This window comes from Heterocephalus glaber, unplaced genomic scaffold (assembly GCF_053883595.1).
Source record: "Heterocephalus glaber isolate CG9 unplaced genomic scaffold, H.glaber_assembly_v1.0 deba00001673, whole genome shotgun sequence".
In the NCBI taxonomy this organism is placed as follows: domain Eukaryota; kingdom Metazoa; phylum Chordata; class Mammalia; order Rodentia; family Bathyergidae; genus Heterocephalus; species Heterocephalus glaber.
Window position 1 is genome coordinate 4,656,378 of NW_028258410.1, and position 13,278 is coordinate 4,669,655.

At 37.3% G+C, this 13,278-nt stretch overlaps 1 protein-coding gene across 1 annotated transcript; it reads left to right on the forward strand.

The window, feature by feature from the left end:
- Window positions 1–2,880: 2,880 nt before the first annotated feature.
- Window positions 2,881–4,030, forward strand: LOC147822117 (olfactory receptor 14A2-like). The gene has a single exon (XM_087197563.1). It carries the CDS (start codon window positions 3,086–3,088, stop codon window positions 4,028–4,030), a length of 945 nt encoding a protein of 314 aa, XP_087053689.1. The 5' UTR covers window positions 2,881–3,085.
- Window positions 4,031–13,278: the final 9,248 nt, after the last annotated feature.

Sequence of the window (13,278 nt, forward strand, 5' to 3'; positions counted from 1 at the left end):
ATGACAATTGCAACATAATAAATGGAAATTATATGATTGTACAGACTGTAGGATTATATTCTCTATACTCCCATTTGTACCTGTAATCCACCATGGAGTAGAAATCAAGCTTTCTAAATTTTAACACTTTGGGGGGACTATGTAAGAGATAAATGGCATTATGCTAACTATATTTCTTACACCAAAAATTATTTTGAAAGAACCTAGCTAAAATAATTTAGCTAACTTGATTAAAACTTATTAGAGGACAAAACAAATAAAAAGAATTTGAAAAATTCTTACAGCTCTAATTTAAAAGTAGTTTTATTTTTATTTCTCTCCAGTGGAGAATTTAAAAAAATGACCATTATAATTTGTTTCACTCTTCATGTCATTGAACTTTGGTTTTGCATAGCAAAGTTCCTCTGAGGATTATCTGCATTTATACCACCAAGCTGAATGACCAAATGCACATAGTGAACTTCTCTTGGGACCCTCTCAGTCAAAGTCATCAAGAAAAGAAAGTTATTAGGGATATTTGAGAGGGGGAAATCTTCATAATGTCATTTTAAATAAACTGCCCAAATTATAAGTTTTTGCTTACAACTCTCCTAGATTGTATAATTCTATGATAAAAGGAATTAAGGGAGTATTTAATCAGTTTACTGTAGTATGGGTAAATATCTGAGCCATGTCCTTCATGGTGTTGTTTCAGAATGATTTCTGTGGCCAGAAAATCTGTGTATAGAAAACAACAGTGATTAAAATGCTAATGGTCTTGAGAAATAACCACTTAATAAGGCTATTCAGACCTTTTCCTTTGGGAGATCATGGGTATTAGGGAAGTGCCTTTACAAAGATCTGCTAGGAACCTTGTACCTACTGAGGTTTTCAAGTGATGCAAGGATTGAAATTTACAAAAGACAAAGGACTTTCCTGTTTGCTTTACTTTGCATCCTTCCCTATGAAATCACCACAGCTTAGCAGTAATCATTATGTCTTATCAAAAGCCTAGAGGTGTGCCTGCATGCCATGAAGACTCACTCCAACTCACTTTCAAGTCAAAATATTTCCACTCCAGAAGACCTGTTGGAATCATTTCCTAAAAATACATTTGACAAGTAAGTCTCTGTTTGGGTGATTGAAAAATTGGAATTATTTTAAGGTATGTGTTTGAAATGTCTTTGGAGAAAATGTTAAAATGCTCCATTTCAAAAGAGACTATTTAAATTTCTTGTAGAGTAAGGAACTTTAGGAAAAAGCCAAAAATCAATTTTAACAGCTGATTTCTCTGGTTTTGTTCTGTTGTCTACACCGTGTTTATTTGACCAGACTCTCTTTTGGAATGGGCTGACCCACAGGGTTCTCTCCTCACTCACCCACTACAGCTCTCCAGAGTCACCACTACCTGCTTCTCCACAAGTAACCCAGGAGCCCACAACCTTCACTGATTTTGATCTGTGTTTCCTAAGTCATCCTCTACACAGCTCTTCTCCATGAGCTCTTTCTCTGCATTTTAGTATCAGCACCTGGGTCACCCAGGTGAATGCCCTTCCCCACACTTAGTCTCCAGAGTAACATCTTTTCCTACCTTAACACCTGACACTACATCAGATTTTTTCCTTATTTGATTTTTCATTTGTTCTTCTTTTTATGCCTCCTCCAATGAAGAGCATGCTCCCTGTCAAAACATATTGTGTCCATCATCTAGTTCATTTCTGAAGCAAATGGGACACCTTATTATGCTTTGAATAAAGAATAAATAAATGACTGCACTAGTTACCAATAGTCTATGCAAATTTTCTAAACACAGAAAGAACATATCTGATAGCATTAAAAAGTGAATTACAGAAAGCACAACATCAGGGGAAATTAATCAGCAAAAGGAGAAATATATTCTGTTGCAGTCACCTTTGACAAACAAATCAAACACCACAAAGCCTCATACCAAGGCTGTAGTACACATGTGAGATCCAAAGGACACGAACTGTGTGGAAAAACTCATTTTTCTGCTCCTGGTCTTCTTCAATATATTTGGATCACATGAGCTGAAGATGATACAGACATTGAACAACAAAGCTTCACTTACATCCTGTTCCTTACATCCATAAGGACAGAGGAAGTCATTTTCCTGTGTTGCACTACTTAATATATGGGAATGTGTGAGTTCATGATCATAGCAACACATGAGAGCACATGTCTTGCTTCTCTACATAATGTTGGGGATAGTAACCATTTCTAAATATTTGAGACTTTAGACTGTTTTTCTGGTAGAAAAAGGTTTGTTATGAAACATGGTTCAGTAATAATTGGACACAAACACACAGTAAGTTGGGAGAGTTTTTGTGCTTAGAGAAGTTTTATTCATCCTGCAACAAGATTAAGTTGAGGCTACAGCATGGGCTGAACTATTATAATGACTAGTTGGTGCCACTTTATTTGTCTGTATTTTGTGTATATATTTCTTCTTAATTGTAATATATGGGTAGTGTGCTGTTTCATACCTGTGTACACTATGTAATGATCATATCAGAGTAATTAACACATGGCTCTCATTAACATTTTTTCATGTATTTGTTGTGAGAACATTCAGGATCATTCCTTCTAGCTATTTGAAATATTTTAAGTAATCAGAAAAGAATTATGTACATTTTAAGGAGACAAAATACAAACCAAAACCCTGAAAAGTCCTTCCCAAACCTCTGTGTGTCCAACCACTGAAACGGAAACCAAGGCTAACTGACTTCACATAGTACTCATGGCAATTGATTTCTATTTAAAAAATGAGTAGCCATTTGGCATGTAGATTCATGGAAATCACCTACTTAAAATGTGCAATATGTAGTTCAATCCTTAGCTGGAAAGAAAAAGGTGGGAAGGTGAGGAGTTGGGGAAGGGAAGTGAACCAAGAGGATGGAAAGAAAAGGAGAGGAGGGAGGGAAGAAATGAATTTTTAAGAAAATGCAAAAAGTATTTAAAATGCAGAGGTTTCATGCTTCCTTTACAACTAAATATTTCTGAATCTAATATCATGGTTCTGGGACTGATTATTATTTTTCTCTTTATTGTATGTCCTCACCTTGACAGGAAGTGAGGAGGCTCTAGTATGGTCAACACCACCTTGGTGACCAGTTTGCTTCTCTTGGGGTTTTCTGAGGACCCAGAGCTGCAAACACTATGTGGCATTTTTTTCCTGCTAATGTACCTGGTTGCCATAATAAGTAACCTTCTCATTATCGCTGTCCTTACCCTGGACCCACAGATCCAAGCACCCATGAACTTCTTCCTGAAGAACTTGTCCTTGCTGGACATCTCCCTGGTGTCTGTCCCTATCCCAAAGTTCACCTTCAACAGTCTGACTCACAACAATTCCATTTCCATTCCAGGCTGTGCCTTACAACTCCTCTTAATGACCTCCTTCTCAGCAGGTGAGATATTTATCCTCACTGCCATGTCCTATGACCGCTATGTGGCCATCTGCTGTCCCCTGCACTATGAGGCCATCATGAATGGAGATGCCTGTATGTTGATGGCAGGAGTTTCCTGGGCCATGGCCTGGCTCTTTGGAGTCATGTACACCACTGGCATGTTTTCTGGGCCCTTCTGTGGCTCCAGTGTGATCCCAGAGTTTTTCTGCAATGTTCCCTCTTTACTCAAGATTTCCTGCTCTGACACACTCCTGGTGGTCTATCCAAGCCTGGGAATTGGGGTTTGTCTGAGCCTGTCCTGTTGTGTTTGCATTATGTTCTCTTATGTTCACATTCTCTCCACTGTGCTGAGGATTCCATCCAGAAAAAGTCAGTGTAAAGCTTTCTCCACATGCCTCCCTCATCTCGTTGTCTTCAGTGTTTTTATGGTAACTGCATTCATGGTTTACCTGAGGTCACCTTCCAATACACCCCCAGTTATTGATAGGCTTCCTTCTGTGATCTACACTGTGCTGCCTCCAATCCTGAATCCTGTCATCTACACCTTGAGGAATGGTGACATGAAAAGGGGTCTGAGGAGACTGCTGCTATCCCTGCCTGATTATTGGGTGTCCTTCATCTAACACTCCATCCTGTCTGTGCAGGACACAGGACCTCCAGGATGGAACATAGTCTTCTCAGCTGTCACTTTGGGGAGGTCTGGGGTGCACATATCCATGTCTGGCTTTTGGAAGCAAACATCCAAGAGCCACCTGAGGTGGCTCACAAAGCCAATATGTAGGTCACGGAGTCACCTGGCACTCTCCTATGACAAACATCTCTCCCTTGGTGGCTTACCTTTCTGAAAGGACTGGCTGTTTTATGTGATGAGATTTCATTTTGGATCATTTATTAACTCATTTCTCCATTTCATTTATTGAAAACAAATGCAAATACTGAGGTTCAGGGATGTAGCTCTGTGGTGCTATGTCTGCCTGTCAAGCATAAGGTCCTGAGTTTTATTGCCAGTGTGGAAAAAAAATGGAGCCACCCCTAAACAAAATAACAATGTTGAGACAGCAAACATGGAAAGCATCTGATCCACCAACAGGAAAAATGTGCATGTCTTCCTCAAAAATCAGATTTACATGTGCTGAGGCAAAACACCCACCTGTAAAGCCACCAGGAGGGGAGAGCTGAGTTGCATCCTCTCAGAGGGACTCTAGTCACCCAGGTGGATATTTTCCAGCAGGGACCATGCACTTTCAATGCAGCAGACCCAGGTGTGTTTTTGTGTCTCCATGTCTATAGTTCATCAAGCACAGAATTTCTCAATTAAACTTAAGCTAGGATAGTTCTTTTAATCTGAGTCTGAATGAAACTCTGGAATCTGTTAAAACCATAGCAGAACTCACTGCATAAGACAAATTTTTTTGGCTTACTCACTAGTATCCATAAAGCAAAAGACTTAGTCTGACTTTCTCTGTAACGTATATAGAGATCCTAGATTTTATTGAATAACTTTGAGCTTCAGCTTTAATTATCTAGTGAAATAAAAGAAAGTTTTCTAATAATATTCTATCATGTTATGCTCTTTTTCAGTCATATGGACCATATTTTACTGATATTTGGGCTAATTAAAGAGCCAGGTATTTTTACTCACATATAGGCAAACATTTAATCATGCCCTTATACATTCCCTGATAAATATTTTTATTTTTACTGCCTTAAAATCATATTAAATAATGAAAATAAAACTTTTATGATATCACTTACACATACATTCATCTTTAAATGTTCTCAAACAGCCTGTGGGACATGATAAAATTATTACTTCTACCCCTAAAGGAGCATAACATCAGGTTACAACTCACATTCTTTTCTACTGTGTATTTTTACTTTACCATAACAGCAGCTTGCTGTGTGTCTCAGTGAATGTGCCTGGGGGTACACAGGAAGGAATCTTTGTATTTACTCACTTGGCATGATGAACAGCAAGTTGTGTACACATGTACAAAGTGTCAAAGCAGGATTCTTATGTTCATAATCCTCCATCTGAAGGGTTTTGAGTAAGTTTTTCTGAGCATTACAAGGGGTAAAATACACCTACCCTACACTTCTGTCGAGTAAACATGTATTTTACCCTAATAGAATGTGGGTGTGTCTCATAGTAGCTGTGCCTGATGGAAGCAAAACCCATCTGTGCATTCACCCACTTGGCAGATGAATGGCAAGTTGTGTACAAGAGTTCCATAGCAGCAACATGTGAGTTTTACCCATGAAATGGTCATTCCTAAATTTCTGTGCATTTAAGATTTGTTTTAAAAAATGTTTTCTTTTGACTTTTCTGATAGAATTAGCCAAATTTAGTACAATAGCACATGAAAAACCAGATTTGCAAGTTTTGGGGGTTAAAAGTGAATCATCAGATTATGCATGCATGAAAGATGAAGATGATAATGACTTTGACAATGGCCATCTGAGCCAACAATCCTGTGCCAGGGAATGCAGAGCTACTTGATTCAGACAATGAATGAAACACAATGTAAGTAAATACTTGACTAGTTACAATGGTGCAAAATGGTCATGCAATCAAATGGAATGGTCCAATGATAGAACTAGGTCCAAACATATAGTGAGGATCTTGGCCAGGGTGAAGCCTATTGGCAGAATACCAGCATTGCCATTCAATTTTGGAAATCATTTGTAAGAAATGAAATGCTACAAGATGTTGTGAAATGCAAGTAAAATATTCTGTATGTAACAGTAGCCATACACAAACATGTGTTTACTATGACACCTCACTACCTGAACTGAAAGCATTCATAGGTCTGCTGTATTAGCAGGGATTTCTCATGGGAATCACAGGAATGTAAAAGACTGATTGAAAAAGGAAGTGTATGCACTTGAGTTTTGTAAAATAATGATGACACAGATTTGGTTCCCTTCAAACTTGCCTGAGGTTTGATGACAAAGCCATCTGCCAAGAAAGAACAGGTACTGATAATCTGGCTGCTATTCACTCACTGTTTAAGATATCTGTGAGAAATTGGGAAATAATTTACACATCATCCAAATGCATGACTATTGATCTACAATTTGCAGCACTTCATGGTTGCTGTAGCTTTGGGCAATATATGCAAAAAAACCTCCTTCAAAATATGGCATGAAAATATATGGTCTTGTAGATGTGAAGATTCATTATGGTCTCAATTTAGAAATTTATCCTGGAACTCAGCCACCAGGTCCTTATTTGCATATTAATAAATGGACTGATGTTGTGAACAGACTTGTTGCTCCAGACTCAAACTAATCAAATGTGACATTTAACAATTGGTTTACCAGTTTCCAATTAATGTCACATTTGCTTAATAGAGTAGAAGTTGACCAGCATAGGAACTGTATGCATGAACAAAGCAGAAATTCCAAATGAAATGTTGCAATTTTAAAACAGGGAATTGTATAATACAATCTTTGGATTTCAGAAAGATATAGCATTGGCCTCTTATATGAAATAAAACAAACTGTTACCACTGATGTCAACATTTCACCATGATGGAAATATTGATAGGGAAAGCTTGAAAAAGGGAAGCTTGACATGAAAACTTTCTACAAGAAAACTAGTAGCAGAGTAGATGTTGCTGATGAGCTATGTAGCAACTATGATGTCACCTTAAACACAAAGTTTTAACCAATGTTTGTATTTTACACAATGGTTGTGTCTTATACTCATAAGAGGTCATTTACAGCAGAGGAAAAATAAATATTTCTGCACAGGGCACTACGGTAAACAATTCTGGACCACCCTTGTGAGCTGATAGGTGAACAGGAAGCTGTAGCATCACAAAGATCTACTACAAAAACTGGAAAACAAATACATGTCAACAGTGGCCTATAAGAAAGGCTAGGAAAACAAAACATATGTGCTATTAATGTAAGTGATCCTTGTTTATGGTAAATGAAGATTTGATGTATGGAGACTACATTGCTTGTACAGTAGAAGTAAAGATTATTTTTGTGATAAACTTTTTCTTGTATTTACATTCTAGTTCACATAGGTGTCTATTCCTGATGTTATCTTTTATTGTTCATAAGCAAGTAAACAGCTGATTTGAAAATTTTGAAGTCTGTTCTAAGTAGTCATGCATATTTTATCTTTTATTGATATCTCCTTTTCCTGCAAAGTGCATGGGCTATCAGTGTAAACTAGATGTGTACTTGGAACATGCAGTTATCATGTGTGCAGACTGCCTTGGGTATGACAGTTGAAGCAAAATTTATTTTTGTTTTAGAGTTCTACTGGTATTTTCATTGTAGTTCATATTGAAATGTATTTTTGATGTTATATTTCGGGTTTTGTAAACAATTACACAGCTAATGTGAAAACCTTGATGTTTATACTAAATGTGCAATACATATTGAGAATTTAATACTTTATTTTATGGATATTTTATGTTCCTGATAACTACACATTGTATGATATAACAATAACCTCCTGAAAAATTGCAAGCCTAGAAAGATGTCAAGTATGTTCTACAAAAATGACAGGAAGGCAAAACACATGTGCTGTCAGTGTAAGCAATACACGTGTATGGAATGTACTGTTATCATGTGTGAAGACTACCTTAAATGTGATAATTGAAGGAAAGATTACTTCTTTGTAGAGTTCTATTGGCATTTCCCTTGTAGTTCATATAGGCATTTATTTCTGTTGTTATTTTTAGACTTTGTACACTGAAAAAAGCTTGATACTGAAAATTTTGATGCTTTTTTATAAACATTCAATAAATGTTAAAAATTCAATATTTTAAACTTTGATGTTTTTGTGTTAAGTAATCATTGTTTAATATAAAAAACTCATAAAATTAGGTTAATAATTTATCAATAGAAATATTCTAAAGAATAAACATGGGTATTATACACCCCCAATTATATAACTTTATGACAAAATCGGCATTATCACCCTATGAAAAGGAATATGTTATATATTTAAATTTATTTGATGTGAATATGTACCTATTATGGATTTGCATGAGAGAAACTATTATAAGAGGAAAGACTTTTTGTGTGCCCTGAGGTACATTAATATTGGTGATATTTTATACATTCCAATATTTAAAAACTTGTGTATTTCATGGGAAATCTATGGAGAGTTCTAAGTGCTTTATTTTTTCAATTTTTAGCACAAGGGAAAATATTAAGTGAAAAACTTTATTTTTTACAAGATTTGTACTAATAGATACAGAAAAATGATAGAAAAACCCAAATATTTTGGGGGGGGTACTGGAGATTGAACTCTGAACCTTGTGCTTGTGAGGCAGGTGGTGGCACCAGTGAGCTAAATCCTTGGCACTGAAATTTTTAATCATACATTTTGTAATTGATTCCAGCAAGAATCAACCACAGAAGTTAAAACCATTTAAAGAAGAGTTATTGTAACCCAGCCTCCATCATGAATTAATCTTTTCTCTTGTAAGGATTTAAACCATTCTTTGTCCCTAGTTTAAGATAAAAAGTGGGATGGAGAAAGTTCTTCCTCTCTGGTCCCACTCACTAGAGTTATTGTCCCTCTCCTGTGGCTGTCCACTGATCAGCTTCTTATCTTCCATGCTCAGGGTGGTTCATGAGCTTGACCCACAGAACCATAGCTTTCTCATCATCACCAGATAGCTAGAAGTCTGACAGCATTCATTTTATCCAAACTTGTGAAACCTCCCATCTTCCCTCCTCTTCCTGACCCCTTCCTCAGGTCACTCAGCCTGATGCCTGCTGAGGCTGGGCTGAGGTGGATGCACCCCACCTTCCTCATGCTGCCTTTTCCATTAACCTTTCTCTGCATCAGGTGGGTTCATTCCTGTCATTCGTGGAGCACATGCATCTCAGTTTGAGGCCAGAGTTGTGGTCCCCTTTCTGGTCCCATCCCACTGTTCTGACCATGGTGGTGAAAGGTGTTTCTCCATGTGCTGTTTACAAAATTAGAGGCGACAAAGAGGGGACATCTCACCAGTATGTAATGAAGGATGCAGCTGGTGTCATACCCAGCCTGTGGTCACCATTTGCAGTATGCTCAGTGATTGTCAACCTTGTGGGAACCAGAATGTTGCTAGGGGTTAAATCCCATTTTAAAATATCCCTTCCTTCATATTGACTCTGTGCCTAGTCAGGGAGAGCTTATTGTTACTTTCTGTAAATTCCTGCTGGGAAAATCTACCTTTGTATACCTGTCTTTATAAAGCATATTCATCTTAAAATAAAACAAATTATAATGATCTATGTGTTTTTGTAACAAAGTGTGTTCTGTTCTGACATTAAACCATACTATGGACCAAAATGTGCATTACAGATGTTCAATTTTGACCAACTGGGTCCTTTTACCCACTTTGAATCTTTGGCTTAAAGGTCATAGTGAAGAAAATTATGCACTTGGACAAATGTTAGAAGCAGAGTGAGGTATCAGCCCTCTGGTCACCTGTCCCCTGCTGCAGCCTGTGAATGCCACTGATACAGGTGGAACAGAGTGGAGGGAAGGGACAGGATAGTCGGGCATAGGGTTGGGTGGTTATTTGTGAGAATTCAGGTGCTGGATCTTTTGGTGATCTGTTCCTGTCATTGTGACCCCTACCCTCTGCTCTCCTGGTTAGTGAGGGTGGGGGTCACAAGGAAATGGGGTACATTGAGATGCCAATGCACCCAGAGGTGATGCTTCAACTACATGGAGCCCATCACAGCTCCAGCCCAGCTGCTCTGGCTCTATCTGTGTAACTTCTGGGGCCAGAGCAGGTAGCGGGCCAACCTCCTTAGATTTGAGATGTGAAAAGAAAATCTCTTTCAACTTCAGACACCCCATGCATAGGACAAGACTGTGGGTATTACTGATGTGATGAGTAAATCTCACTGTTCCTCTCTGTGTCACTAAGTAGTGACCACATGAGGCTGAAGTGCAGGACACCCAGTTCTACCTCAATTTCCAGCCTCATATTTGCCCTGCTGTGTTGCAGGAAACATTTTCCTTTGGACAGTTGATAGTAGCGTTCTTTTTTGTTTTCAGTTTTTATCTTTATTAGTCCATCTCTGCAGTACATAATGATCACTTTCTTCTTGGAGAATTGGTACATGTACATAATGCCTCTTCATTCTCCCTATTTTAAGCTCTTCCTTTCCCCTCCTATGAATGTCTCTCCACCTCTTTGGCCCCTTCCCATTTGTAAAAGATCTATCTTCCTGTTTACTATTGTCACCTATTATTTTGCTCTTTATTTATATTTTGGATTTCTCACATCAAAGAAATTACTTGTGTGAGTGATTCATTTAATTTAAAATTATGGTCTCAATGTGCATCTTTTTTCCCATAAATAACACCAATTTATCCTTCTTAATGGCAGAATAGCACTCCCTTATGTAGAAATATGTACCACATTATCCTTACCAATATATCTGTTGATTGGCATCTAGGCTGCTCCAAGATTTACCTGTTATGAATTTTGCTGATCTCAACATGGTTTTGCAGATGTTCAATTTTAACACAACTGTGTCCCTTTTGCCACTTTGATTCAGAGGGCTAAAAGTCAAGCATTAAGAAAGTTTTATGGATCAATGTAGTAAGATGTCTTGAACTCTTTCAGAAAGATAGCTGGAAGAGGAACAGCTGAGGCTAATAGAATTTCTGGCATTAATTTTTTGAGAAATCTTAATACTGAATAAAAGCAAAAGTTAAACTCTGTTTTAGGTGCCCCCTTCTGTGCGGAAGCAGGTAGAAAGCATCATGATTGGGTGTTATTGAAGGAAAATATGGTCCAATCTGAACTTAACCAAGGCTCAGAACCAACATCCAGTTTTTGTGAAAAGAGAGGACAAGAAAACAGATTTAACACTATTTTCAGGTAAAATAAAAAATCACTGGGAAAACATAGGATGTGGAACATTCTATAGAAGAAAGACTTGGAGAGCTCAAAAAGGTAATAAAGGACTGGGATTTAGCTCAGTGGTTTTGCCATGTGCTGCACAAGTGCAAGGGCGTGAGTTCAATCCCCGGTACAAAAAAAAAGGTAATAAAGTTGTTTGGACAAAATGACCACGTGACTCCTACATTTAGACACATTACACACTCACAAAAGCATTAAGGTTTGTGAAGTGCCTTGGAGTAGGTCTCAAAATAACTTTCTTGGGAAAATATTTTTAATTATTTAAAAATAGAAAAGAACTGGATATAGATGGAGTATTCACATGATACATGGATGAGAAGACTCTACATAGTGCTATTCTCCTAATGTAATCATTCACATTTTCTTGAGTCTAATAATCCCATGTCTTAAGCATGCCATAAATTTTATGTGCCAAAAAATAAACTAGGGGTGGAAGCTGTAGATTGGTGCTGGAAGGCATGACTAGCATGGTTGAGGTCATGCATTCTTCCCTCACCAGTGCAACCAGCCAATCAATCAATAACTGAAGGAATGGAGGAATACTTAGCTGGTAAAAATGAATTATTAGAAATCTGAATTGAAAATGGAATTTATCTTATCATTTAAAATTCAAGTATACAATTGAGGAAAAGCATAAAAACTAAAAATTTTTAGAATAGAAAAAGCTGGATGCATAGAGGAGGCTTTATAGGTATTGAGACTTCTGTGACATTTTGACCACTGAAGGGGTGAGTATTCAGTGCCACCAACAGGTAGATCGAGGGGGCCAGGCATCCACAAGGGATGAGGAGGAAACAACAGAGGTGACATCAGATATCATTGGGAAAAAGGACTGTGAAGAACGATGCCTTCATCATTGGCATCACATATTTTAAAAACCCAGTTAAACTCTGTACAAAAAATTAAATTCAGTGGAATCAGACACCCAATGTGATCATCAGCATTCCAAAATATTTCAAAGATTCAAGGTATAACTATGACAAAGAATTGCTTAAACAAACTCAAAAAATATGAAAAACTTTGCTCCCTAGGAGGAAATTATTTGTAACTGTGACTATAAAATTTTGATGTGTTTTTAAACAACAAACTTATAACATGAGCTATTGTGATAAAAACAGCATGGTACTGGCAAAACAAACAAACAAACAAACAAAAACAGGATCAATAGAACAGAATAGAAGAAATGAGATGCTTTCATGATAAAGAGCACCTCAGAAACTTCATGAATACCAAACTAGCACTCCAAAAAATTTTAGACAATACCTTAGGAAAAGACAATGAAGATCACAACCCCAGAAAACCAAGCAGAATGAATCCATTGGGTGTGACAAATTAAATGCAAAGGGGGAGAATCCAACAAAAAGAAAAAGTCATGACAAGGCTTTTAAAATTTTTAACTTCATCTCCCTAATGAGTGTATAATTCAGTCTTATTATTGTACTGATTAGTATTTTTCTGATTCTAGAATTGCACACCATTCCTTTTGCTATACTGGCTATTTATCATGTCTACATTTTAAATGGGTTGTCTATCAATGAGCTCTAAGAATTCTTTATATATTCCACTCATAGGTTGTATTCACTGTAAGTATGGTCTGTTTAAGGACTACTTTTCATTTTGATGATGTCATTTAAAGTTCTAAATTTTGATGTAATCATCAATTTTTTTTCTTTTATACATCATGGTTTTTGTATCCTAGGTAGTTCTTGTCTACCCTGAATTCATAAATATTTTCCCTTATAATTTCTTCTTAAAGTTTCATACATTTAGGCTTTGTTATTTAGGTTCATAGATCCCTTCAAGTTATTTTCATGTATGGAAAAAAAGGGTTGAGGGGACACCCAACCGAGGTCTTGAGTCACGTGGAAGACGCCAAATCACCCCGCTGCAGACAAGCAGGTTTTCCCATGTAGTACCGAGGTCCTGAGTCACACAGAACATGTCAAATCAGCCCGCTGCAGACAGGCATG

Coding starts and splice junctions, on each gene's coding strand:
- LOC147822117 (XM_087197563.1), top strand. CDS start 3,086: ATGGTCAACACCACCTTGGTGACCAGTTTGCTTCTCTTGGGGTTTTCT.